The 27,546-nt window shown below is 42.9% G+C and overlaps 1 protein-coding gene across 4 annotated transcripts in view; it reads left to right on the plus strand.

Annotated features, from left to right (window-relative positions):
- gpm6ab (glycoprotein M6Ab) overlaps positions 1-27,244 on the plus strand; it is a 98,371-nt gene extending 71,127 nt beyond the window's left edge. For 2 of the 4 annotated variants that reach the window (XM_052126917.1, XM_052126915.1), the window contains exons 2-7: positions 1,277-1,469; positions 2,848-3,004; positions 3,514-3,667; positions 4,755-4,831; positions 5,342-5,407; positions 25,605-27,244. In XM_052126917.1, coding sequence (XP_051982877.1) covers positions 1,277-1,469; positions 2,848-3,004; positions 3,514-3,667; positions 4,755-4,831; positions 5,342-5,407; positions 25,605-25,757 — 800 coding nt within the window. In that variant the 3' untranslated portion in view covers positions 25,758-27,244. The other 2 variants (XM_052126918.1, XM_052126914.1) reach the window with 2 other exon arrangements.
- Positions 27,245-27,546: the final 302 nt, after the last annotated feature.

Consider the following 27,546-nt stretch of genomic DNA (forward strand, 5'->3'; position numbering starts at 1 on the left):
GTGAACAAAATGTGGATCAGTATTTTTGTTGAATTGGTTGTAGCAGCTTTATAGTTGTCTATTATATTCATAGTTATTTTTATATTGTGTTTTTTCTGTGGACCCCAGGAAGACCAGAAATCAATTTGTCAAAACTAATATGAATCCAAATAAAGAATAAAGCATCAACATACATTTTATTATATATATATATATATATATATATATATATATATATATATATATATATATATACATACATACAAGCATTGTTATTGTTATATCAGACTGATTAATTTTAATTTAAAATTAAAACGACCTACGCTTACAAGCCTTACCAAAATAATGTGTTATTTCATAACAATCAACAGAAATGCATATTTTATTAAATCTACCCCCTAATCCAAACCTCAACTCTAAACCTAACCATCAGTGGATTAAATATTTTATTTTAGATCGAAAATGCTACCCCTGAACTGCGCACACAATTATTTCTGTGAATGCGGTTACACCATGAGGACCAGAACCAGTGTTGTAAAGATGTATTGGAGAAAAATAGTACCAGAGGAAAACACATGAATTGATGCAAACATTATTTTAATAATACTAGGGGTTGCACTGCTTCTCATTTTTAATAGTTAAATACTCAAGCCCAATAGTCGATTTGAATTCGACAAGTAAAGATGTCATCACCCCTAAAGTCTTAGCTACAAGTTAACATAAGTGTCTGAACATATTTTAGTGTAGCCTGGACTACCTGTTGCTGCAGGCGCTTCCCCCTCCTGTTGCAGCCGCTTGTACAGATGATTACGTGCAGACACAGGATCTAGAGTGCAGTACTAGGATGCATTCTATCATGTCATAACACTCCAACTTGATGTGCTTTTCTAATTGTCGCCGAATCATGTTCTTCAAGGAGTGAAAAGCAACCAGGTCAAATGTCCAATCACACAAAGATGTGCTGAGCATGTTGAAAATCACTCATCAGCGCTAACGGGTGCCTTTTAAATTACTTCACAAAGCACTAGTTTTTCTATGATATTTGAAGCCAGCTTAGCATATATTGAAGGTTAAAGATGTGTTTTATAAATCATGAGTAAAGCTACTAGTCGATTTCAAGCTGACAGTGTCGACTCATTAGCTATAGTTGACTAGTCGACTGTCTATGCAACCCTTACAGGGTACATGAACATTTGGAAGCAGCTTGTCGATTTCCTATTTGATCATGTTGGTTATACTACCACTGTTGTAGCACTCATGGATGTAAACATGGATTTACTCTTATCCTTGCTCTCAGGGTGCTCTGAATGCTGCCACAAATGCCTTAGTGGGATCCCCTATGCCTCTCTGATTGCTACCATCCTGCTGTATGCTGGGGTGGCGCTGTTCTGCGGCTGTGGTCATGAGGCTCTCTCTGGTACCGTCACCATCTTGCAGACCTACTTTGATGTCTCCCGGTCGCCTGTTGATGCCCTGGATGCCTTTATTATGTGAGTACCTCAATATCAAAGTGAATTAAAAAATGTACATACAGTCAGTCTTTGTTGTCTGTTGAGCCCAATTTCTGTAGATGTTTTTGTAGTACACTGCTTCGAAGGTAAATGCATTTAAATCAGTTTCATTCACTAGTAAATTAATTTTTATGACAAAACGCTGGTTCACACTGCCTCAACAAAAAACTAATTCCAATGATTGTCTCTGTGAACTCGGCGACAGCATATTGAAAGAATAGCTGCTGAAATCGGTCTGTGCTCCCTGAAATCTAAACCACTGTGCCCTAGTGGCCAAAGCTGGAAGTGGCACGTGTGAGCTCTAGTTCCCGGGTGAAATATCCAAAGAGTGGTGCAAGAATGATGTAATACAGTCAACAAGAATGCATATTTTATTAACCCTAACCCTTAACCCTGACCCCACCCCTTAAGCTGTCAGTATAGTATATATGTAGTTTTAGAGCTAAAATGCAACCCCTGAATTACACTCACCATTGTCTATGTGAACACTGGTTTTCATGGGACCAGAACCCATGTCTCAGAGATTGCTCATGCAACACATTATCAGTAGCACCAGAGATAAAAGTTGTAATATTTGTAAATGTCTGATGGAGGATGCCGCTTGTCAGTAATTCAGCACAATGACTAGATTTCAAGGATATTGTGAAGCAAATTGTTGATTTCCTGTGTGATTATGTTGCATTCTAAATCCAACAGCCAACTAATGAATGTTTGAAATGTGTCTGTTGCTGTTTGTTGAGGTATTGTGAAGTCTTAACACAGATGCTCAAACATTTTTTAGATTGCAATGATGTCTAGAGCTGTAGAGTAATTCATTGAACATTGGAGGTTGGCATAATTCTGCCTATATGATATTCCTGCCACAGGAGTTCTTCAGGAATATGTGTGTTAGGTGCATTTTCCCTGATGCAGTGATACTTCATTCACACAAACACTTTTGCTAAGACTGCCAGGTTAAGTTTTGGCATCAGTCCCACTGAGAGAATTAAGTATTCTGAGATTATCAGAGCACACCTGCATACCGGAACTCCACTAGTGAGAAGGAGAGCAGGACCAGAGAAATATGAGTGGGTGGAGGAAGGAATACTGGCATTGCTTGGATCAGCAAAACCTGAGCTTTTCAATAATTCCATCTGCTAATAAACAAATCTGACAAGTATATACCCAAAGGGGACCTGTACATCGGTCTTTGCGCAATAGTGTATAGTGCTAATAAAATTGAGGCTTCAAAAGAGGGTACACCAATATGTACTGTAGCTCTCTACTGTCATGTTAAATTACCATTGTTTCAAGATAAGCACAAGTACCCTTTTTATTTGGAAATTACAAAAATAAGCATATTGTTGATGTCTCTCAGGATTGACGTCATTAAATATGTGATCTATGGAGTGGCAGCAGCCTTCTTTGTCTATGGTATTCTGCTGATGGTGGAGGGCTTTTTCACCACTGGGGCCATCCGGGATCTCTATGGGGACTTTAAGATCACCACCTGTGGACGTTGTGTTAGTGCTTGGGTAAGACCTACCACCCATTTCAAAGAACTAATGCATGTGCAGAGGAATGGGTTAACTAACATGATATAAAGGAACTGTCTGATTTTAATGTAGAAATAAACTAAAATTTTAATCGATAAGGATAGCCGATTAATGTTTTAATGTTTTTATAGGTGATGACAGATACTGTAAAATGGCAGATATTACAAAATGTATTCAGTTTTGCCACTAAAAAACAAACTTTACTTCTTGAAAAAGTTTTATAATCTGGCATAGACAAAGTTTAAATTGAAAAAACAAAAACAAAACAAATGATATTACAGTATCTGGTTCCAATATTGGCCAAATCAATCCAACACTTTGTTTTGTGCTACGGATGGCTGATAAGGTCATCAATTTACTGTGACCTTATATCTGTATTTTTTTACATTTATTTACTAAAGCTAATAATTGAATTGTTAATGTTTAGCTATGGTCTGCTATTACCTGAAAGTCACCCTCATTAATCAGTCTCTCTCTCTTTCCTTCAGTTCATCATGCTTACATATATCTTCACGTTGGCTTGGCTGGGGGTTACTGCCTTCACCTCCCTGCCGGTCTTCATGTATTTTAACATCTGGAACACCTGTCAGAACACTTCACTGGTGAATAGTTCCAGCCTGTGCTTCGATCTCCGCCAGTTTGGTGTGTAAACTCTTTATTTCAACACCTCTTAAGGAGAAATGTTCTCAAGTTTATTCCCAAGATTTTTGTGAATAAGTTAAGTCAAGCAGGCCGTAGGGATATAATTGACTAAGATTACTTTCAAAATCGATAACAAACTAGAACTTTTCTCAGTTAGGCACAGTTGTATTTTAAAATGCTCTAATATTTAACATTTAGCAAGACAAATGGAGAAGTTTTGGCCTTATTGTTCTTTTGTTGTTCTTTATTCATATTTTATGACAGGCTAAATGTATTTCCCACCAACTACAAACTTCCAAGCAGAGTAAATATTGAAAAATAGCTCATTTATTTTAAGAACTGTGAATCTTAAAAACAAAAACACAGTTGTTCCTTGAATACCCAGATATACCGGCAAAATGCTTTCAAAGGGCTAAATAACTATTGTTACATCAATTAACACATTGTTTAAATTCTAGAACACCATTGTGGCTTAATATAATTGTGTATTACCATTAAACCACAATGTGATACCATCACTGCTGGAACAAAGTGCCATTATGACATTTAAATGCAATAAAGGCATTTATTATCAGTATTATAACTGTCAAGGACAAGTATGCCATAATTGACTGTACACCATGTTTACATTACCGAAAACCCTTATGGAATTTTTAAAACTTCTAGCTACTACATATACACTGTTAATACACCATTAAACACTTTACATTCTAGAACATCATTGTGACTTTAAGATTGTTGTGTAATAATGCAATAACACTATTATGGCACAACATTGAACCACATTGTGGTATCATCGCTGACATACAAAGATTCATTATGATATTTAAATGCAATAATTGCATTTATTAACAGAATTGTAGCATTGTTAAGGACACTAACATCACCATGCACTGTAAACATGTTTACTACATAATGGCATGACTGAACACTAAATACCAAACTCTGTATTAACATCTAATCATCATTATGGAATAGCTAACACTATAATAACACTGTGCATTATTAATATGCTCACATGAACTCCTTTATAAACCACATAGCTGTGAATCAACATAGCTAATTTCACTGTTCATTTGAATTGCAGGAATTGTGTCCATTGGTCAGGAGAAAAGACTGTGCACTGCTTCTGATAACTTTGTCAAGATGTGTGAATCTAATGAGGTCAGTACTATAGCAGGGCCTATTCTATCTTGACTGATGGCCTTCATCTAAATTCAGTCTTCCATTGCAGTCAGTGACTTATGCAATGGAAGAGAGAGAGAGTGTTTGAATAAATTCAAAACCTTTCCATGCTTTTAAGTTTGAAGTCACGCAAAGCAGCAGGGATTCCTATGTATAAATATATAATATTTAAATAATATATTTATTTGGAAGATCATGCAGCACTTTTTATGGGCAGTTCCTCAAAGTATGTGTCCGTATCATTAAAACTCACACTTAAAGGAATTTATCAATTATGATGTGCTGTACTAGACAAAATGAACTCAAAATAATAGATAAATGTGGATGTGTTACACTATAGCTTTTAGCTTTCATTTTAGAGCATTTTTGAGACCTACATTTATCTTGATATGTTTACTAGAATATAGTCTATTGGCCAGATGATTTTTCAGAGTAAAACATTCATATTATCTGTTATCGAAAGTCTTTTTTTTTTGTCCTTTCCTCCAGCTGGACCTGACATTCCACTTGTTTGTCTGCGCACTTGCGGGGGCTGGAGCAGCTGTTATCGCCATGGTGAGCTTTTCCACTGTTTGCTTCTATCTTTCTTTCTTCACTATTTTTTTTTTTTTTTTTTTGCTGCATTGTATAAAATGTGCCTGAATATGATATTCCTTTAAAGATAATAAAAGGAAAAGAAGACTCATCATAGTTACATCAGTGAAAAAAAGGCTATGTGAAACCTAGGGACACCAAGTGTTATAGAAATCAGGTACTCATTTAGTATCGCATTGCATAAGGAAAGAATGAGTGGTCTTATCAAAAATGCAATAAACATTCATACTCTTGTAAAAAAGTGAGTGAGCAAAGAGAGAAAGGGTGACAGAGAGAGGGAAAGGAACACTCATCATTGAAAATTCAGGAGGTGTTGTTGCCATGGAAACAGAAGAGGAGAGGGAAGGAAGGAGGCAAGCTTGTTTGGAACAGAGAAAGGTGATTGTGAGACACCATTTTCTTGTGAGGCAGCTTTTTACACTCGTTGGTTTGAACCTTCACAGCCCTTTTTCTTAAGTTAATGTAAGAGTTTACATAGAAGGTAAATAAAACTATAGCATTAAATTTATTTGATGGAGTCACCAGGCTTGAGTTTATTATTTTGCAATGTATTGTGCTGTTCTCTTATTTATCTGCTCCCTAACAGTGGGGATTGAAAAGCAAAATGCATTTGTGTTCTGGAAAGGCAACAGACTGGCCTCATGTGTGCAAGTTAATTACATTCCACACGGTTCGCAAATGAGAAAACAGCTTGGACATTAAATAATTAGGAACAATGAGGCTGCAGAATTGGATCATAATTTGTGCTCTTTTGATTATATAATTACATCATGCCTTTTGGAGAGAAAATTGCTGCAGACTTGCAGTTTGCAGATTTGTGCAGCAATCATGCCACCCACTGGTCTACTGAGGAATTTCATTAAGATGTAAATCAGAGCATCTCGCCCCATTTTCAGTTCTGTGATATTACACTGGGACAGAAGAAATATTTCTCCTCAGGATGAATTAATCATAATTTCCATCCGGTTTTAAATATCTCATGCAATCACTTGAAAGTGCTGTTTTTCTTTTCTTATTTCTGTGCTGACATACTTTTGAAATAGTTTGTTTGAAATCTTTGCAAATTTATTAAAAATAAAAAAACAAAAAAAATCACATGTACATAAGTGTTCACAGCCTTTGCCAGTACACACAAAATAGAGCTCAGGTGCATCCTGTTTCCACTGATCATCCTTTAGATGTTTATACAACTTGATGTGAGTCCACCTGTGGTAAATTCAGTTGATTGGACATGATTTGGAAAGGCACACACCTGTCTATATAAGGTCCCACAGTTAACAGTGCATATCAGAGCACAAACCAAGCCATGAAGTCCAAGGAATTGTCTGTAGACTGCCAAGACAGGATTGTATCGAGGCACAGATACATTTCTGCAGCATTGAAGGTCCCAATAAGTAGCCTCCATCATCCGTAAATGGAAGTTTGGAACCACCAGGACTCTTCCTAGAGCTGGCTGCCCGGCCAAACTGAGCGATCGGGGAGAAGGGCCTTAGTCAGGGAGGTGACCAAGAACCCTATGGTCACTCTGACCGAGCTCCAGAATTTCTCTGTGGAGAACCATCTCTTCAGCACGCCACCATTCAGGCCTGTATAGTGGAGTGGCCAGACTGAAGCCACTCCTCAGTAAAAGGCACATGACAGCCCACCTGGAGTTTGCCAAAAGGCACCTGAAGGACTCTCAGACCATAAGAAACAAAATATTGAACTCTTTGGCCTGAATGGCTAGCGTCATGTCTGGAGGAAACCAGGCACCGCTCATCACCTGGCAATTACATCCCTACAGTGAAGCATGGTGGTGGCAGCATCATGCTGTGGGGATGTTTTTCAGTGGCAGGAACATGGAGACTAGTCAGGATCGAGGGAAAGATGAATGCAGAAATGTACAGAGACATCCTTGATTAAAACCTGCTCCAGAGCGCTCTGGACCTCAGACTGGGGCGAAGGTTCATCTTCCAACAGGACAACGACCCTAAGCACACAGCCAAGATAACAAAGGAGTGGCTACAGGACAACTATTTGAATGTCCTTGAGTGGCCCAGCCAGAGCCCAGACTTGAACCCGATTGAACATCACTGGAGAGATCTGAAAATGGCTGTGCACTGACGCTCCACATCCAACCTGATGAAGCTTGAGAGGTCCTGCCAAGAAGAATGGGAGAAACTGCCCAAAAATAGGTGTGCCAATCTTGTAGCATCATACACAAAAACAATTGAGTCTGTAATTGGTGCCAAAGGTGTTTCAACAAAATATTGAGCAAAGGCTGTGAATACTTATGTACATGTGATTTATTTTTTATTTTTTATAAATCTGCAAATATTTCAAACAAACTTCTTTCACGTTGTCATTATGGGGTATTGTGTGTAGAATTTTGAGGAAAATAATAAATTTAATCCATTTTGGAATAAGGCAGTAACATAACAAAATGTGGAAAAATTAAGTGGTGTGAATACTTCCTTGAAACAGAAAGTGTGGGAGTGACATATCGAAAGGCTCGCCTTAAAAAATTTTTTATAGCCAATCGAGCATAAAAGTCTGGTTTTGAACCACATGGAAAATCCCATGAATTTCGTCCATAGACAAACTGATTTTCAATGCTAACTTATAAACTTTCCATGTGCTCCGAGGTTGTTCATAGATGGTATATGTTTCTGTTGAAGCCATCCATCTGCGTTATTTCAACTTCATTGTTTAAAAATTGTCTTTAATAGCGGAATTCCTGTTGAACAATTACATAAAGCCTCACCAATCAGAGAACCATGGCCTACAAAGCCCACTAAATAAGCCCAGAATCGACTGCTCACTTGAATTCTGAATGATAGAAACGACTCCCTGCACACTCAAACTACATATATAGTAGTATATATCAGAATATTTCCCAATAAACAAAAATTATATTGCTTCTGTAATTATAAAATAAACCTAAAATCAATAGTTTTATATACTTCCATTGTTTTATATTCAATTACGCCATTCACAATGCTTCATGGGATTGTAGTCTGTGCTCTCATGAAATACGGTTCACTTAAAGAAATAGCACTTTTGCTGAACATGATTCAATCATGGACAGTGGTTCCACGTGATTGAAATATGTTCTCTTAACAAAATGGAATCAATTTAAACCCAATAAAACCGACCATGTAAAACTAACTCGAATGAATGCTGTTCATTTAATATGAATGAATGGTTTTCATTTAACTTGAATCAGTTATGTTCTCCTACATTTAAGCCTTCTTGTCTTGTTTAGCCTACATGTTTCACATTAGATGAAGTCAATTAGGTCAAGTTACTAGAACTAGATATAATGCCAGTTATTTATGTCAATTCTATTCTCTCATTCTTCAGTGACTGTCAAACGAGACTACAGAGGCAGCACATGGTATGAAACAAACCCATTTATTGGATACCACATTCAAAGCTTAAGGGAATACAGGCTCAAAATAAGTTAAGCTCAATCGAATGCATTTGTTTCAGTGTTGATTACCACAAAACTGATTTTTCTTTAAATGAGGCACTTACAATGTAAGTAAAGGCAAGTTGGAGGGTTTAAAAAGACTGTAAACCAGTGTAAAAGATTAAGGCAACTTATGGTCTTCACTTTTACAAGTTTCAAAACTTAAGTCTCAAGTATGCATAACTTGTATGCATTAATTATAAATTAAAGAAATGATTTTGGTCAAATCAAAATATGATATTAAAAATGTTTTAATTAACCACAACTCAAAATGTAAAGTTCTGCAAACTTAATATTTGTATATATCTTAATGAATATGCTTTGTATTAACCTTTTTTTTAAAATCCACGTTAACTTAAACTATACAATTTTAGGTGACTTGAAATGTGCCAGTAGTATTACTTAAAATGTTTTGCAACTACCTTTTTAAGTGTCTTTACATGTGAAGATTTTGCAACATAAAATGCATGTAGTAAACATAATATGAAAAGACAAAGTACAATTATTGACAACACATGAGGCAAAACACTGAAAAAACAAAACACATTTGACAGCAACAGGAGAAGTTGTCTAGCTGCATTAGTGTTGCACATCCTTCAACGTTAAAACCTTATAAAGCCACCTCTTTAAAACTCCTTTAGGTAACTCAGACCCAATGCATAAATCAGTCCAAATGTCAAAAGAGATCTGAAAAGCCTGGGCAGGTGGGTATTGACTTCACTTTCAAGAACAATGACATTTCTGAACAGATTGTAGTGAATTGCAGCATCTGTGAATTCTCTGACTGCTGTTAACAGGGCAACTGGTGAATATCCAACATTTGGCTCTTCTGAATCTTCAGCCCTGAAATGTAGAATTAGAAAAAGTGTCAAAATTAAATAATTTATTCAAATCTGTTTCAAATTACACACCTACACAAAAATTGTAATTATTTACTCACTTGTTCCAGACATTGAATTTATCTCTTCCATGGAAGACAAAAGCTTTGTTTTGTTGTGTTATAAATCATTCTTTAAAAGGATAGTTCCCCCAAAAGGGAAATTCCTAACATCCATTTACTCGTGCTCATCCCATTCCAGATGTTTAAGACTTATTTTCTTCTGCAAAACACAAATGAATATTTTAGAAGAATATCTCAGCTCTGTAGGTCCTTAAAATGCAAGTGAATGGTGAACAGAACTTTGAAGCTCCAAAAAGCACTAGAAGGCAGAATAAAATTAATCCATAAGACTCTATTGGTTAAATCCATCTCTTCAGAAACAATAAACAGATCAATATTTAAGTCATTTTTATTACAAATCTCCACTTTCAGATTTTCAGACGTCAACGTGATAGTGGAGATTTATAGTAATACAGGACTTAAATATTGATTTGTTTCTGTAACACAGTTAAAGGATGGGCAAGGAGGAGGCGAGAACCGGCTTGTCAATATAAATAATATTTAATGAAACTCAAACCAAAAGCACACACATGACGAACATGCCCGTAATTCTCTCTCTCTCGAACCATCATCACCGGCCGCCTTTATCTCTTGCGCGCCTCATCAGGCCGATTGGGGTCCGGGCGCGCGATATTCTGACCCGGCCCCGCCCCCCCTCCGCTGCACACTCCTCCCGGCATTATCTCAGGCCAGGGTGCCACCGGCATGACATACACCCCCCATCCCTGGGGCGGGGTGTATCTTGCGTCCTGCGTGGTCATCCCCGCCTTCATCGCCATGGGAGGAGACAGGAGGGGAAGAAAAAAATAAATAGGCGGGGGAAAAGGCCAACAAAGAGAGAGAGGAGAGAGAGAAAAAGCTCACTCACCGGTTCTCTGATGTACCGTCGCGTGGTCCTCGAACACTCCTCCACATTCAGGCAGACGACAGCCGCTCCAACCCCGGGCGAACCGGAGTGAAACCTTCGACCCCCAGCAGGCAGAATGCACCTACGCTTTTCTGCCAGCAAATGGGGACACTCCTCCGCCCCTGGCAGCGGCTCTACCGCTCCGGGCGGTCGGAGAGTTTCTTCACTCCTCCCCTCGCGGACGGCGGTCTCCCTCGACCCCTCCGCGTCTCTGGGGACGGCAGGGCTACTCCGTCACCCGGCAGATGGCAGCGGCGCTCCCCAGGGTGGAATCGAGGGCAGTGTCGAGGACTCTGCGACGGGCATCCCTCCTCCTTCCCGGGCTTCGGCACCAATATAACACAGTTAAAGGATGGGCAAGGAGGAGGCGAGAACCGGCTTGTCAACATAAATAATATTTTAATGAGAAACTTAAAACACATAAACACACACACACGACGGACATGCCCGTAATTCTCTCTCTCTCGAACCATCGTCACCGGCCGCCTTTATCTCTCGCGCGCCTCATCAGGCCGATTGGGGACCGGGCGCGCGATATTCCGACCCGGCCCCGCCCCCTCTCTGCTCCACAGTTTCTTACCCACACTAATTAGAAGTCTTCAGAAGACATGGATTACTTTTATGCTGTTTTAACTGCTTTTTGGAGCTTCAAAGTTCTGACACCCATTCACTTGCATTGTATGGCCTTACAGAGCTGAAATTCTCTTATAAATATTTGTTTGTGAAATGCAGATGAAAGTCATACACATCTGGGATGGAATGAGGGTAAGTAAATAATTAAAGAATTTTCATTTTGGGTGAGGTCTTTTAAGTTTCAAAAATAGTTAAATTATTTAGAAATGCGTGAAGTAATTTACCCTGCATGTTTTGAAAAATCTTGAGGAGTCTTCTCTCAGCAGCACAGGAAGTGCATAAAGCACAGTGGTTCGGCTTGTGTGTGACACCATGTTGATCCTGAAAGTACTTTAATCTAGTATTAAATATTGAACGTGTTATTCAGCCTAAACATTGTTAATTATCTAAAACCCCTCAGTTCCCAACCCAAATGCATAGCTTTTGTACCCATCACAGTAGTCTAAACAGGGAAGCTTAGGTCCAGACGGAATCTGTAAACATTTCTGGCTCTTTCAAAGAAGATATTTTGGGAAAATCTGCAGCATTTTGTGGTTTGGATTTCAACATGGTAAAATGTGTTAAATGAACCTGAGAGTACTGTACTCTTAATGGTTGCTAAAAGCATCACACAATTAGCCAAACTATTTCATAAATAATGTGCAAGTGATGGGGAATTTGTGGAACATTTAAGAAATTAGAAATGTTGCAATTCTGCTGAGTTTTCAGCATGCACAGATTCTGTCTGGGCTTATAACACACATTCTAACATAACATGTGAATACAAATTTACAGTACACTCACCATTAAAGGGATAGTTTAGCCATAAATGAAAATTATCTAATTTTCTCACTCTCATGCCATCCCAGATGTGTTTGATTTTTAGAAGAATATCTCAGCTCTGTAGGTTAATTCTGTGCAAATGAATAGACTAAAACCTAAACTCCCAATAGCACATAAAGGCAACATAAAGGTAATTCATACAACTATAGTTAAATCTATATCTTTTGAAGTGATCCAGTTGGTTTTATTGTAGGTGAGAATAGACCAAAATATAATAAATATTTCACTATAAATCTCCTTGGCGATCATGATTTCAAGCTTGATTACACTTCCAATAGCACCATCTAGCGCTGTACAAATGCATTAAGCACCAAGAAGTGTAATCAAGCTTGAAATCATGATTGTGCTCAGAGATTGCAATAGCAAGATGTAGAGTGAAAAGGGGTTTTTATTTTGGTCTGTTCTCACCCAAAACCAACTGGATAACCTCAGAAGACATTGATTAAACCACTCGAATTGAATGGATTATTTTGATCAAATATCATTCACTTGAATTCAGCTCACAGTTTAAATATTCTTTTAAAAATCTTAATTTGTGTTCAGCAGAAGTCACATACCTTGGATGCCATGAGGGGAGTTTTTGGGTGAACTAATTTATACAACTCCAGTGGTTAAATATATATCTTCTGAACCAATAGTTAAAACAGGACTTAAATTGTGACAAGGCAGTCAAGGAATGAGGATCTACATGCAGCTTTATTTATCTGATAAATAAACATAAAACACAGAGAACAGAGCATAGACAAAACATGCAAAACTGACAAACAGGGAAAACAAGGGCTTAAATACACAAGGGAAAACAAGGAAGACCTAGGGAAACAATCAGGAAATGAGAAACAATCAGGGAGAATCAATCAAGGAATAAAACTACAAGGACTACAAAGCTAACACAGGAAACAGGAAACTAAACAATAATTTCAATATAAAAGCACAAAAACAAAAGACAACAGGGAATATGTGACATAAATATTGATCTGTTTCTCACCCACACCCATCATATTGCTTCTGAAGACATGGATTAAACCACTGAAGTCTTATGGATTACTTGTATGCTGCCTTTATGGGCTTTTTGGAGTTTTAAAATTACAGTAGGGATGCACATATCAATGTTTACATATGATTTAACAGTTTATTTTAATAAATATGAAAAATCTAAAAGTTACACATTATCGCTGACACCTAGATTAACAATTTGGAGTTCATTTGTAGGTGATATGCTTCAAATGCTATTGAAGTTAGAAATGTGTACACCAATGTCGTATGTAACTTAAGAGACAGTCCCTAAATTTGCGACTATTTTTGAATATCAAATTCAAACGTCAAGCCAACTTTATAGCAGTAAGGCACGTTTCATTCACAATGGATTGAAAAACATCCCTACAAATGATCAAACTTGTGCATTTACACAAAAGCTTTACCTGGACATTTTTATTTCTCTTCAAATTGTCGTAACAAATTGGGAAAACCAAGTAATTCCAATGTTGCCCATTTAGATCAAATAAAGAAATATGGCTATTTTACAGTAAACACACACACACGAGCACACACACGTTACATTCCTCAGAAACTTGTACCATGCGAACAACAATATTATGCTTTATTTAAATTAATATCCTGTAGAGGGACAAAACGCTCTTTAGATAACTGTTGCCGTTTATGTTGTATTCTACATATATCATTATTCAACTTAAGTTAAACTAATTGGTTTAATCAGTTACCTAAACCAGCAACTTACTGTATGTCTCCTTACAACATTAAGTACTGTTTGGGATATTTATGTAAATACATCTAAACATAATATTTGTTTAGTTCCCATATTACAAAAATAATAACTGAAGATATGATTGAACTTGAAATTACTTACTTTTGAATCCACTTGGACAGCAGCGAACATCTTGGAGAAAAAGTGTGCACTCAGAGACGGCATTCAATCATAAGCATGTGTTTGAACAGAAGTATATTCCTTCTCCAAAATAAAACTCTTCTAATTAGAAGCTACATGCATGTAAACCTTAAAGAAATGTTTTCACATATGGTTCAATAAATAAATAGATATTATGTTAAAATGAATATGCGCGAAAATAAAGGTGTCTGTTCCAGCTCAATATTTTAAAATGTTTATGTACATGCTTTGCTTTGCACATCACATAAAAATTGTAATTGATTCTTTTAATACACAGTAAGTTCATTTTGTTCATTCAGGCCAAGTCCTTTTTAATTGGCATTGTATATTGACAATATAGGGCAATGCAAAACAAACAACAGACTAAAAAAAACAACAATCACTGTTGTTTGTACTTATTAAAGAAGACAATCTGGTCAAGTTATAAGGAGTCATGGAAAATCATAAAGTATGTAAATTATTCTTAAGTCAAATTAACTCCAATGATTCTGCAGTGCTCCCGTCAAAACTTTAAAATAGTTAACAAACTCAGTATAATAAATGCCAATTCAATTACTTGATGAATGCTGCCGACTGTGTCTCAGCTGTTCCCCATCTGTCACTCAGTCGACGTTGTGTCGCTGAGTTGACACTAGGGGTCGCTCCTGCAGAGCACGGCCATCTCTGATTTTGAGAAAAGGCCAATGAGAATTGGCGTGTGGAATTTGCATGCCACTCCCCCGGACATACGGTATAGTGACGCTGCAAATACACATCAGATATCTTTTTCGGAGCCGAGAGAGCAGTCATAGAGCTGAATTCCTCTGCTGTTCCAGTCATCTCTGCAAGCTGTTGGCTTTACGGCACTTTCCAGCGGTCCTCCCCCTCGCATACTACGTTGTGCTGAGCATACACCCCTGGGCGCTTCAGCAGCTGCTAAAAGAGTTACGGAGTGAATAACTTAATTTATATATACATTTATACTCTCGTATACATATATATATATAAATAAAAAAAAAATAAAAAAACATTAAAAGAGTGGCACAAACGGTGAAGCGTCTTTTTCAAGATGTCTTTCCGTTTGTGTGTGTTTCCTGGTTGTGGTCGTTCTCTCTCCCCGTCTGATGGCCACGATCATTGCCTCTTGTGCCTGGGTGCTACCCACGCAGAGTCAGCGTTCGTGGATGGTTCATGCTCTCACTGCGAGAGCATGCCCATGGCTACGCTGCGGTCGCGCCTCGCACTCGTAAGAGCGCAGGGCACCCCAGCCGCTCCCCGACTCGGTCCTTCTAACTAAGGGTACGAGGCGGTGTCGGCTAGCGCTGGGGGCGATATGGGGACCTCAGTGGGATCCTCTCCGCCGGGTAAAACCCCACAGACCTCCCACACCACGCTCGTATGCTCCAACCGAGCACTGGGGCGCGGTTGCCGCCTCGCTTCATAGCGGACCCGCGATCACGTTCGTATAGCCTCCGTATAGGGCTACAGGCCCCGCACCCCGTCTGCTCGTCGCCCAGCGCGTCCCCCTGCGGTACCAACACCAGCCCCACCACAGCCCGCCCCTCGGGGCCGGCCCCAGCGTGAAGCTACCCACAGGACGGCGACACCCCCCGCCCCACGGCCGGCCGCCAAGAGCCCTAAGAAGGCTTTGAAGCGCCCCTGAGACGGGCAGCCCTGGGACTCAGGGAACTGCACTTCGGGAGCTGGTAAGCAGACCACTCCCTCCCCCGCCGGAGGGGCGGGTGGAGAATCCTTATTTCCTTTTGAAATTTATTTCATGGCACGGGCTCTCGGGCAGGCGATGTCCACCTTGGTGGTCCAGGAGCGCCACCTATGGCTCAACCTGGTCGAGTCGCGAGAGGCTGACAAGGTACGTTTCCTTGACGCCCCCATCTCCCAGGTTGGGCTGTTTGGCGACACCGTTGGAGACTTCGCCCGGCAGTTCACAACGGTAAGAAGGCAGACGGAGGCTATACAGCACATCCTGCCCAGGCGGAGCTACAGGCCCCGCACCCCGTCTGCTCGTCGCCCAGCGCGTCCCCCTGCGGTACCAACACCAGCCCCGCCACAGCCCGCCCCTCGGGGCCGGCCCCGGCGTGAAGCTACCCGCAGGACGGCGACGCCCCCCGCCTCACGACCGGCCACCAAGAACCCTAAGAAGGCTTCGAAGCGCCCTTGAGATGGGCAGCCCTGGGACTCAGGGAACTGCACTTCGGGAGCTAGTAAGCGGACCACTCCCTCCCCCGCCGGAGGGGCGGGTGGATAATCCTTATTTCCTTTTGAAATTTATTTCACCGCACGCCCAATGGGCTGCGGTACCCACATTTAAAAAAAAGAGCAGTTTCCTCAGCCCCCGGGCTCCACTTCCGGTCTCCCTGGCCGTTGTTATCACGACTGCTGGCCACCGGTTCTCTTTGGCAGGTACAGCGCCCTGGAACCGGGTCTTCCGCTTCCACGCGTCCAGCCACGGCACAACCCCGCCCCCGAGCCGACGGTCTCCGTGGGCCACAAGGACGAAATTCTTTCTCCCCCGTCCCAGGCTTTTCCGGGAGCGGTCACAAGGAGCCAGGTAAGTGCTTCGATGTCCCTAGACTCAGCACCCCGGGCGAGGCCCCGTCGCGAGGCCCCGCCTGCCGGTACGTCCGACGCTATAGTCCCCTTGGTCCCTCTTGCTCGGAGTTTGGGGGCGTGGCTCGCGCTCCCCAGCCCGTCGCGTTGGTTGATCAGGACAGTCCGACTCGGCTATGCGATTCAGTTCACCAGGCGCCCGCCCAGGTTCAACGGCGTCCGCCCCACCACGGTGAGATGCGAGAACGCCGCTGCCTTGCATGCGGAAATCGCCTCCCTTCTACAGAAGGGCGCGATAGAGCCTGTCCCTCCAGCTGAGATGAAGTAGGGGTTTTACAGCCCCTACTTCATCGTACCCAAAAAATCCTCGACCTGCGAGTTCTGAACCGGGCTCTGCACAGACTCCCGTTCAAGATGCTTACACAGAGATGCATTCTAGCGAGCGTCCGACATCTGGATTGGTTTGCGGCGGTAGACCTGAAGGACGCGTACTTTCATGTCTCGATCCTTCCTCGGCACAGACCCTTTCTCCGGTTTGCCTTCGAGGGTCAGGCATATCAGTACAAAGTCCTCCCCTTCGGCCTGTCCCTGTCCCCTCGCGCCTTCACGAAGGTCGCAGAGGCAGCCCTTGCTCCATTGAGGGAAGTGGGCGTGTGCATCTTCAACTATCTCGACGACTGGCTAATCTTAGCTCACTCGCGAGACATGTTGTGTGCTCACAGGGACTTGGTGCTCAGGCACCTCAGCCGCTTGGGGCTTCGGGTCAACTGGGAAAAGAGCAAGCTCGTCCCGGTTCAGAGAATCTCTTTTCTCGGTATGGAGTTGGACTCGGTCTCAATGTTGGCGCGTCTCACCAGCGAGCGCGCACAGTCAGTGCTGAGCTGTCTGCGTACGTTCAGACTGAACATGTTGGTCCCACTGAAATCCTTTCAGAGGCTCCTGGGGCATATGGCATCATCAGCCACGGTTACACCGCTTGGTTTGATGCATATGAGACCACTCCAGCACTGGCTGCAGACCCGAGTCGAGAGACGAGCATGGCGCCACAGCACACACCGCGTCCTTGTCACGCAGACGTGTTGCCGCTCTCTCAGCCCCTGGTAAGACCTAGCGTTCTTATGGGCAGGAGTTCCCCTAGGCCAGGTCTCCAGGCACGTCGTGGTTAAGACAGATGCCTCCCAACGGGGCTGGGGTGCCGTGTGCAGCGGGCACTCAGTCGCCGGCCCTTGGACAGGCCCGCGACTGTATTGGCACATCAACTGCCTCGAGTTGCTGGCAGTACTACTTGCCCTGAGGAGGCTTTTGCCGTTGATCCGGGGCAAGCACGTGTTGCTCGGACGGACAACACAGCCACGGCGGCGTATATCAACCGCCAAGGCGGTCTACGCTCTCGCCGCTTGTCACAACTTGCCCACCGTCTCCTCCTTTGGAGTCAGCACCGACTCAAGTCGCTGCGGGCCACTCACATCCCAGGTTACCTCAACGGCACAGCGGACACGCTGTCGCGGCAGGTTACATCCAGGGGAGAGTGGAGGCTCCACCCCCAGGTGGTTCATCTGTCGATCCGGCCAAGCGCAGGTAGACCTGTTCGCTTCCCCGGAATCCTCCCATTGCCCACTCTGGTACTCTCTGGCCGAGGCCCCCCTCGGCACAGATGCCTTGGCACACAGCTGGCCCCCGGGGCTTCGCAAGTATGCGTTTCCCCCAGTGAGCCTACTTGCACAGACGTTGTGCAAAGTCAGGGAGGACAGGGAGCAGGTCCTCTTAGTGGCCCCTTAATGGCCCTCCCGAATCTGGTTCTCGGACCTCACGCTCCTCGCGACAGCCCCCCCCGGCAAATTCCCTTGAGGAAGGACCTTCTTTCTCAGGGTCAGGGCACCATCTGGCACCCGCGACCAGACCTCTGGAATCTCCATGTCTGGCCCTTGGACGGGATGCGGTAGACACGATCACTCAGGCGAGAGCCCCCTCAACGAGGCGTCTTTACGGCCTGAAGTGGCGTCTGTTTACTCAGTGGTGTTCTTCCCATGGTGAAGACCCCCAGAGATGCGCAGTTGGATCAGTGCTTTCCTTTCTGCAGGAAAGGTTGGAGGGACGGCTGTCCCCCTCCACCTTGAGGGTGTAGGTAGCCGCTATATCGGCACATCACGATGCAGTGGAAGGTAAGTATTTAGGGAAGCACGATTTGATCATCAGGTTCCTGAGGGGCGCGAGGAGGTTAAACCCCCCCAGGCCGCGCCTCGTTCCCTCGTGGGACCTCTCCGTGGTCCTTCGGGGCCTTCGGGGAGCTCCCTTTGAGCCCCTTGAGTCAGCAGAGCTAAAGGCGCTCTCTTTGAAGACCGCCCTCCTGAGGGCGCTCACCTCCATCAAGAGGGTAGGGGACCTGCAGGCATTCTCTGTTAGCGAACTGTGCCTAGAGTTCGGTCCGGCTTACTCTCAAGTCATCCTGAGACCCCGACCGGGCTATGTGCCCAAGGTTACCACGACCCCCTTTAGGGATCAAGTAGTAAACCTGCAAGAGCTGCCCCTGGAGGAGGCAGACCCAACCTTTACGTTGCTGTGTCCGGTGCGTGCTCTTCGCATCTACTTGGACCGCACGCAGAGCTTTAGAAGCTCCGAGCAGCTCTTTGTTTGCTTTGGCGGACAGCGGAAGGGAAGCGCTGTCTCCAAACAGAGGATCGGCCACTGGGTCGTCGATGCCATCACGATGGCATACCATGCCCAGCACGTGCTGCCCCCTGCTGGCCTACGAGCCCATTCTACCAGGGGCGTTGCGGCTTCATGGGCGTTGTCCCATGGCACCTCTCTAGCAGACATATGTAGAGCCGCGGGTTGGGCAACACCTAACACCTTTGCGAGGTTCTATAACCTCAGGGTTGAGCCAGTTTTGTCCCGTGTGTTATCAGGTGACACAAACAGGTAAGTTCGGGTCAGCTGGCCGTGTGTATCGCTTGTGCATAGCGCCTTTCCCCTCCCTAGATGTGAAGACGTGCGCTCTTTTCCCCAGTTGTGTTCGCAGGAAGTGTGAACCCTGGACGTTCTTCCTCCCTAGCCTAGCGGCCGTTGAGTCTTCGGAGAGGCTCACTGCCGCCCCGGTACGGGCGTCACTAGGCCCCCGTACTGAGGTAAGTGCTCCACATGTGCTGGTTGCCCCCTTCGGCAACCCCGTGTGATGTATATCCCGCAAAATGGTTTCCCTACCGGAAAACCGCGTCTTCCTTGGACAGAGGGTCCTCTGCCCTGGGTCGCCGTGTTTGTAGTAACCCCTCCCCACCTTTCGCCGTTCCACACGATGTGCTTCCGCTGCTAGCCGGTAAGACCGTGTGTGTATTCCACCTAAACCCCCCCCCTCTCGGGGCCAGGTGTGGTCTCCGCGGTGTCCTCCTCTTTGGAGGGACACCCCCCAGCTTGGACCATTTATATTTGGCCCCTAGCCGAACGATTGCGTTCCTTTTACAGGGGAAAAATAGAGAGAAGGCCCCGGCTGGGCCAGCCAGTCCTTATACTTCTGAGCAGTTAGCTGTTCCCCCTAGGTGCAGCGGACCGCTTCATGCCTGCCAGTGTGTTGGGGGTAGTTATGCGACGGCTTGCTGCGCTGGCTACGAGGCACACGGAGGTTTGCCCGTCTCGCACGTGTCTGCGTAACTCGGTTCAGCTCTGTGGCGTTTTCCATGGGACCCCTAGACACAACGTCGACTGAGTGACAGACGGGGAACGTCTCGGTTACTGACGTAACCTCTGTTCCCTGATGGAGGGAACGAGACGTTGTGTTTCCGCTAGCCACATTACTGAACCATCCGCTGAAAGCGCCGGGTCTTTGGCTCGGCTCCTCAATGCGATACCTGATGTGTATTTGCAGCGTCACTCCTTTTATACCCGTATGTCCGGGGGAGTGGCATGCAAATTCCACACGGCAATTCTCATTGGCCTTTTCTCAAAATCAGAGATGGCCATGCTCCGCAGGAGCGACCCCTAGTGTCAACTCAGCGACACAACGTCTCGTTCCCTCCATCAGGGAACGGAGGTTACATCAGTAACCGAGACGTTTACTTCCTGCTGCCAGCTGCCCTTTTTGAACAAGCTTGATTAAAACTAGCTCTTTCAAAATGAACACATCGAGCTAAGCCAAAGTCACCTATTCAAGTCAGTTTAACATGATGCAATCATGTTTGAACAAGAAACCTGATACAATGGTGTTAAATCAAAATTAATTGTTTAAATAAAATGAACAGCCTCCAAAAGCCTTTTTTTTTGTGCAAGTACACAGACTTGTACCTTTGTCTTTTAGTTGGATTTTCAAATAATTTTTTGCCTTAAAACAAAGTCTTTAAAGGAATATTCTGGGTTCAAAACAAGGTATATGTCCAATCAATAGCATTTGTGGCATAATGTTGATTACTAAAGAAATTAATTTAGACTCGTCCCTCCTTTTCTTAAAAAAGAATATATATATGGTTTACAGTGAACACTTAAATGAAAGTGAATGGGGCCAATCTGTAAACAAGGCTATACTTTCAAAAGTGTAGCCACAAGACGTTAACAGTATCCATGTTAACATGATTTTAGTGTGATAAAATCGGTTTCTACATTTTTATGTGTAAAGTTATATTCACCTTGTGTGCTAGAGAAACTAGAGAAACTAGCACACAGCCATTTTGAAACTTTTGTCTTTGATCTTTTGGTCTAGCGGTTGCTATATAGATATATATAGTGTTGATGTCAAAGTGTAATTAGCTAGCAAAGTAGATTTACAGGTTATAGAGATGTCAAAAGCTATCATGAGTTTGTTAAAGCTATCATGTATGTTAAAGATATCATAGCTATCATGAGAATGATCCAAGATGGCAGCATAAAATGGTGCTATTTTTGTTGCTTAGCCCAACTTTTATGGCACATGGACATCGGAGCAACCGGTGTTCGTGTTTACCATCACCAGACACTACTGAAATATAAGATTCATGCAACAACCAAGCTGCATGATGATCTGCAGGAGAAGCTATATGACCTCGGCTTGCTGCGGAGACCAGCGCTCCAGTCCTGTGTCACCTGATGCCGGTGGCCAGTGTGCGAGGAAGTGGAAGAGGGCGGGGGTCCATACTAGGCCAAAAACAAACCCAAACCCTAGTAAGACTCGGGGTGGTGGCTTGGGTGTTTACATCAACACGGAATGGTGCAAGAACTCTATGCTAGTCTCTAGCTATTGCTCATCACTGGTGGAGCTTGTGACTGTTAGATGCAGACCTTTTTATTTACCACGGGAATTCACCACTGTCATAACTGGAATTTAAATTCCCCCCAGCACTAATGCTAAGGAAGCGCTCGGTGAACTATATGGGGCTATTAGCAAATTGCAGAACGCTCACCCCGAAGGACTGTTTATTGTCGTCAGAGATTTCAACCATGCGAATCTCAAGACAGTGCTCCCTAAATTCCATCAGTATGTGGACTTTGCAACGAGAGGGTCGAACACGTTTGATCTTGTTTACACAAACATCCCAGGCGTGTACCGGGCGGCGCCCTGCCCCCACCTCATCTACTCAGACCACATCTCTGTTATGCTAATTCCAGCATACAGACCGCTCGTCAGGCACACAAAATTGCTTCAGAAGCCATCTCTGCTATTCAGGACTGTTTTGAGTGCACTGACTGGCACATGTTCAGGGATGCTGCGACATATAGCGACTCTACCAATTTGGAGGAATACACAGCATCAGTGATCAGCTACATCAGCAAGTGTATTGATGATGTCACTTTCTCCAAGACATCACCACACTCCAAGACCATCACCACACTCCAAACTCCAACCAGAAGCCGTGGATTACTGCGGAGGTGCGTGCGCTGCTGAAGACCAAATCGAGGGCCAAACTGTCCCGGGCCATCAGAGAGGCAAAGCGCGCACACGCACAGAGAATCCACAGTCACTTCCAGGACAGCGGCGACATGCGGAACATGTGGCTGGGCATCCAGGCCATCACCAACTACAGGACACCATCTGTTGCCTGTGACAAAGATGCCTCCCTTCCAGATGCGCTGAACGACTTCTACGCTCGGTTTGAGGTGCAGAACAACATGGTAGCGAGGAAGACCATCCCTCCTCCCAACGACCAGGTGCTCTGTCTTACCACAGCCGATGTGAGGAAAACTCTACATAGAGTCAACCCACTGTCTGAGCAGTGGCGTCGTTCCAACGTGCTTCAAGGCCACCACCATCGTTCCCATGCTAAAGAAGTCTTCATTGTCCTGCCTCAACAACTACCGTCCCATCACTCTCACACATATCATCATGAAGTGCTTCGAGAGGCTCGTCATGAGGCACATTAAAACCCAGCTGCCCACCTCACTAGACCCACTGCAGTTTGTGTATTGTCCCAACCGTTCAACAGACGACACCATCGCCACCACCCTTCATCTGGCTCTCAACCACCTAGATAAAAAGGACTCATACATTAGAATGCTGTTCATAGACTTCAGCTCAGCATTCAACACAATGATTCCTCAGCACCTGATTGGAAAGTTGAACCTGCTGGGCCTGGACACCTTCCTCTGCAACTGGATCCTGGACTTCCTGACTGGGAGACCTCAGTCAGTACAGATCGGGAACAGCATCTCCACCACCACCACACTGAGCACCGTTTCGGACCTCAAAGCCCTGCAGAGGATAGTGAGGAAAGCTGAGAATATAATCAGGGTCTCTCTTCCCTCCATCAAAGACATTTACACAAAAAGCTGCATCCGCAAAGCAACCAGCATTGTGGATGACCCCACACACCCCTCACACAATCTCTTCATCCTCTTGTCGTCTGGCAAGAGGTACCGAAGCATTCGGGCCCTCACGGCCAGACTGTGAAATGTTATTTAGTCTGTGTAGTCTCATGTGGTTCTGTGTTTGACCTATGTTGATTTATGCAGCACCATGGTCCTGGAGGAGCGTTGTCTCATTTCGCTGTGTACTGTACTAACTGTATATGGTTGAACGACAATAAAAACCACTTGACTTGACTTGACTAAAGTGTTCAGGGGATGTCATAACAAATGAAAGCAGAGCAGGGAGACTTTTAAACATGAGTGCTTCATTCATAAATACACAAGATCCTACCTTTATGCTCTGGATGTACTGATATACCTCTGTGCTCATGAAAGTCCAAGAGAAAACACAAAGTCATTAAAAATATCCCTGTATGACACCTCGCCCTTCATTCACCCATCGAGTAGATTTTTTGAGTGTTAAAGGGAAGGGGTGCTGCTATATTTATCCACACACACACAAAAGAGTATGTTTTATTTTATGTTGTGTTTACAACTATTTTAATCACATTTAAGCCTCTTAAAAATGTAGGCAGACAAATTAATTGTAAAAAGTACCATTTTCATTTTCTTTAATGTTATGAACTTGCATGTGCAATAATACGAGCTGTCACTTTTGGCAATTTCATGTCAACTACACATTTGAACAAAACTTATTAACAAGTTGAAACCTAAAAATTAAGCAGAATTACACGTATAACAATTAAAATCTTGTACCATAAAAAGTGCAGTGTGTCATAGCTGTCACCCACACCCATTGAGCCAATTTACCTCAATGGGTGTGGGAAAAACAAACTTTTAGAGTGATAGCAAAACACCTCATGAGCATTTTCATGTAGTGAAGTGGTGCTGTAGACTCACACCATCATCTCTTGGTGGAAAATACTTTCTGTGCTCCCACATGTAATCCGTTTCAGTACAAACAGGAAGTTAGATCTCAAAATGAGGAAGAGTGGAGCGATCAATTTAATGTTTTTTTTTTTTTTTTTTTAGAAATGGAGGGATGAGTCTAAATACATTTTTGTGGTAATCAACATTATGCCACAAATGCCGTCAGCTGAGCTTAATTTGTATTGAACTCGGAATATTCCTTTAATGGATGATTTTATGAAAAGTTTATGGAAGAAATGCATGGGAAAAATACTTCCGGAACCCAGACGGCTGAAAAAAGTGGATGTGTACTGTTGCGCTTTAAAGGCTTTATTTATGTTCCAGCCATGAGCCATGATTTGCAACTTGCTTGTCGGTTGCAGTTGGTATTAGGTGCAGGGACATTCTCATTCTAGAGAGAATTTGATTGGACAAAACATAATATTTTTGGTCCCTTTTCCTTGAAACCCTTTACATTTTTTATGTAAATCTACTAAAGGTTAATCTTGTTAACTTTTAGAAGTTCACTAGCAAAGTTAATCAACATGAACTGTAAGCCACAAAACTTAAATGTTGTTTTCATTTAAGCATTTTTTCTAACTAAAGAGCTTACTAAAGAGCTTACAGATGCAACTTTCCTGGATGACCTGATACATTTAGCATTTAGAGTTGTAAGGGTGCAGCAAGTACAGTAACTCTCTTCCTTTCTCTTGTTTGCTATTTGTTCATTTATATGGCTACTGTGATAGGTGGTGGCTGTGTCTGTCCTCATCCGTAACCACGTCACTCTGACGTCTAAGAACTCAGGAAGGTACTGCACACGTTTCTGAAGCCAGCTCCAGTCTGGGGCGGCCCTCCCCACCTCCCGACACACACTCTCCATTCGCCTGGGCCTACCACCTTCATCCACAACATCGCTTTGTGGTTGATGCACTTTCATAACAACGTCCCCTAATTGGCTTGATTAAAATGACACCCAGACTCTTCCCTTTTTAAATATTTTTGTCAGTTTCTCTCCTTCATAATCAGCTACTTACAACCAAGATAACTCTCCAGTTATGAACAATAACATGCGTTAACGAATAAACTAACCAGGCTTATACTCAACTGGATCCATTCGCCACGTTGACCGACAGCGGAAATAACTGATTCCAGTCTAAGCTGGGGTGCTTTTTATGACTAAATGCCCTCCAAGTCTTCTTCAGAGTAATCCTTTTTCCTCTGTTTGGGTAAAGATGGTTCACTAAAATTAACACCAACCCTCCCCTCTAACCATTGTAGGTGCACTACCTGATGGTGCTGTCGGCTAACTGGGCTTACATGAAGGATGCCTGTCGGATGCAGAAATACGAGGACATCAAGTCTAAGGAGGAGCAGGAGCTTCATGATATCCACTCTACTCGCTCTAAAGAGCGCCTGAATGCATACACATAAAGCATGCAGTCATGCACACACACATACACATAGAAATATGTATACACATGCACACATACACACACACACAAGCATGCCCTTCCCCTCCCTGAAGACACACGTATAAACTAAACTGAACTAAGTCTAATTTCTATGGTTACCAGGAGTAAAATATAGTTGGGTGGTTGGGATGGGATGGGGAATTAAATACATTTATCACTTACTACGTACGGGTGTGTCCCAGAATGTTGGTCAGGGGGTGCACTTATTGTCTCATTGGCAACGTCTCTGACTACCCATACATTTCCAGGGTTTAGATTTAGTTTTATCGTCCTTGTTCCAGTGTCTGATTTCATTGCTCCTTTACCTTCCGTTTTTGTGTCTGAGACAGGACATCTTGTTAACACACAAAGTTGAGTGACTTCTCTTTTGTACCACATACTTTTAAGTCTTATTGGGTATTGATCTTGTAAGGGTTTTGGGGGTTTAGCCAAAGGGATTCCAGCACACTTTTCACATTTTTGTATTACACAACAAAGAATTAAATTTTTCAAGCTCACCCTAAATGGCAAGTCATGATTTATATTCACAGATTTTTCTTTTCTTTTCATTTTCAAAACCAAAATGTGACCAAACTTGTAAATTATGATTTACAGGTTAATCGCTCAGGCTGCCACATTTAGAGCAGCAACAGCACAAACATGTACAGATTATTTTCCAACTAATTCAGTTTTGGAGTGCCAGGGATTTTCAAAAGTACCTTAAAGTGACTTTTACTGCTATACTGTAGCTTGGCCTAAATGTATATGCTAGCTGTGCTCAGTATTAATGGAAGTTGTGACACCTGTGCTTAGTAACCATTTGTTAAGCTTTGACAGAAATGGCTGCTGAATTTTAGAAAGAAAGAAAGGTCCGTAGAAGATTGTCTTAAATTGACTGGACTGGTCATATAGGATTTGCCTTGGAAGACTCTGTGGATATTTGGTTTCTCTCATCCATTGCAAGCCATACTCTCTCATGCAAATAACATTTTCATGTGTTTTATTGGTTAGTTCTAGCTTTAACTTTTTAAATGCAAGAAAGCAAACAAAACAAGTTCCTTTTATCATTTCTCTGAACTGTAGATATCTCTCTCTATAAATGTATACACATGTCTGTTTCGAAAACACATCTCAGCAGTCAGTGTTAGGTGATATTTGGTGATTAGGGGAGCGTTGTTCATATCGGAGAAATCTAAATCTAAATGGAAAATGTTGATTGCAACGACTCCGCCAAACACTGAGGAAGGTTGAATATCACATTTGTTGGCAACTTCATATGTTAAAAAAAAAAGAACATGAAAGAATGTGTGGCCATGCAGTATATTCTTCTTTATGGACCAAACTCAGCATTTTGGCTCTGTCTTGCCTATTTCAGTTGCCCTAGTTTTGCAGTAAAGTGTCTCATAATTTGTTTTCTGGCAATAGTGCTTTTGTCTATGTATCGAGAGAGAGAAAAAAAAAAAACAAGCTAGTTTTTGTGCACTTATGGACCATTGTGAGTTGTTTGGTGAAAGTGCATTTGGAACCAGTGCCGAGTACCTGTACTCTTACTAGTCAAGCAGCTTTTTTAAACCACAAAAGAAACTTGTATTAGGTAAAAAACGTAAATCTAGTTGTTATTTGTGGCATGGTTATGCATCTAATGGTAATAGTTTTAACTAACTCAAAAGAAAGAAAAACGAAGAAAAAAAGATCCTTTATTTTGATTTTAATTTTTACACTTATGACTGTCTTGCTGGGGTCAACTATACCTTTTTCTAAATGTGCAG

Source organism: Xyrauchen texanus, chromosome 5 (assembly GCF_025860055.1).
Source record: "Xyrauchen texanus isolate HMW12.3.18 chromosome 5, RBS_HiC_50CHRs, whole genome shotgun sequence".
In the NCBI taxonomy this organism is placed as follows: domain Eukaryota; kingdom Metazoa; phylum Chordata; class Actinopteri; order Cypriniformes; family Catostomidae; genus Xyrauchen; species Xyrauchen texanus.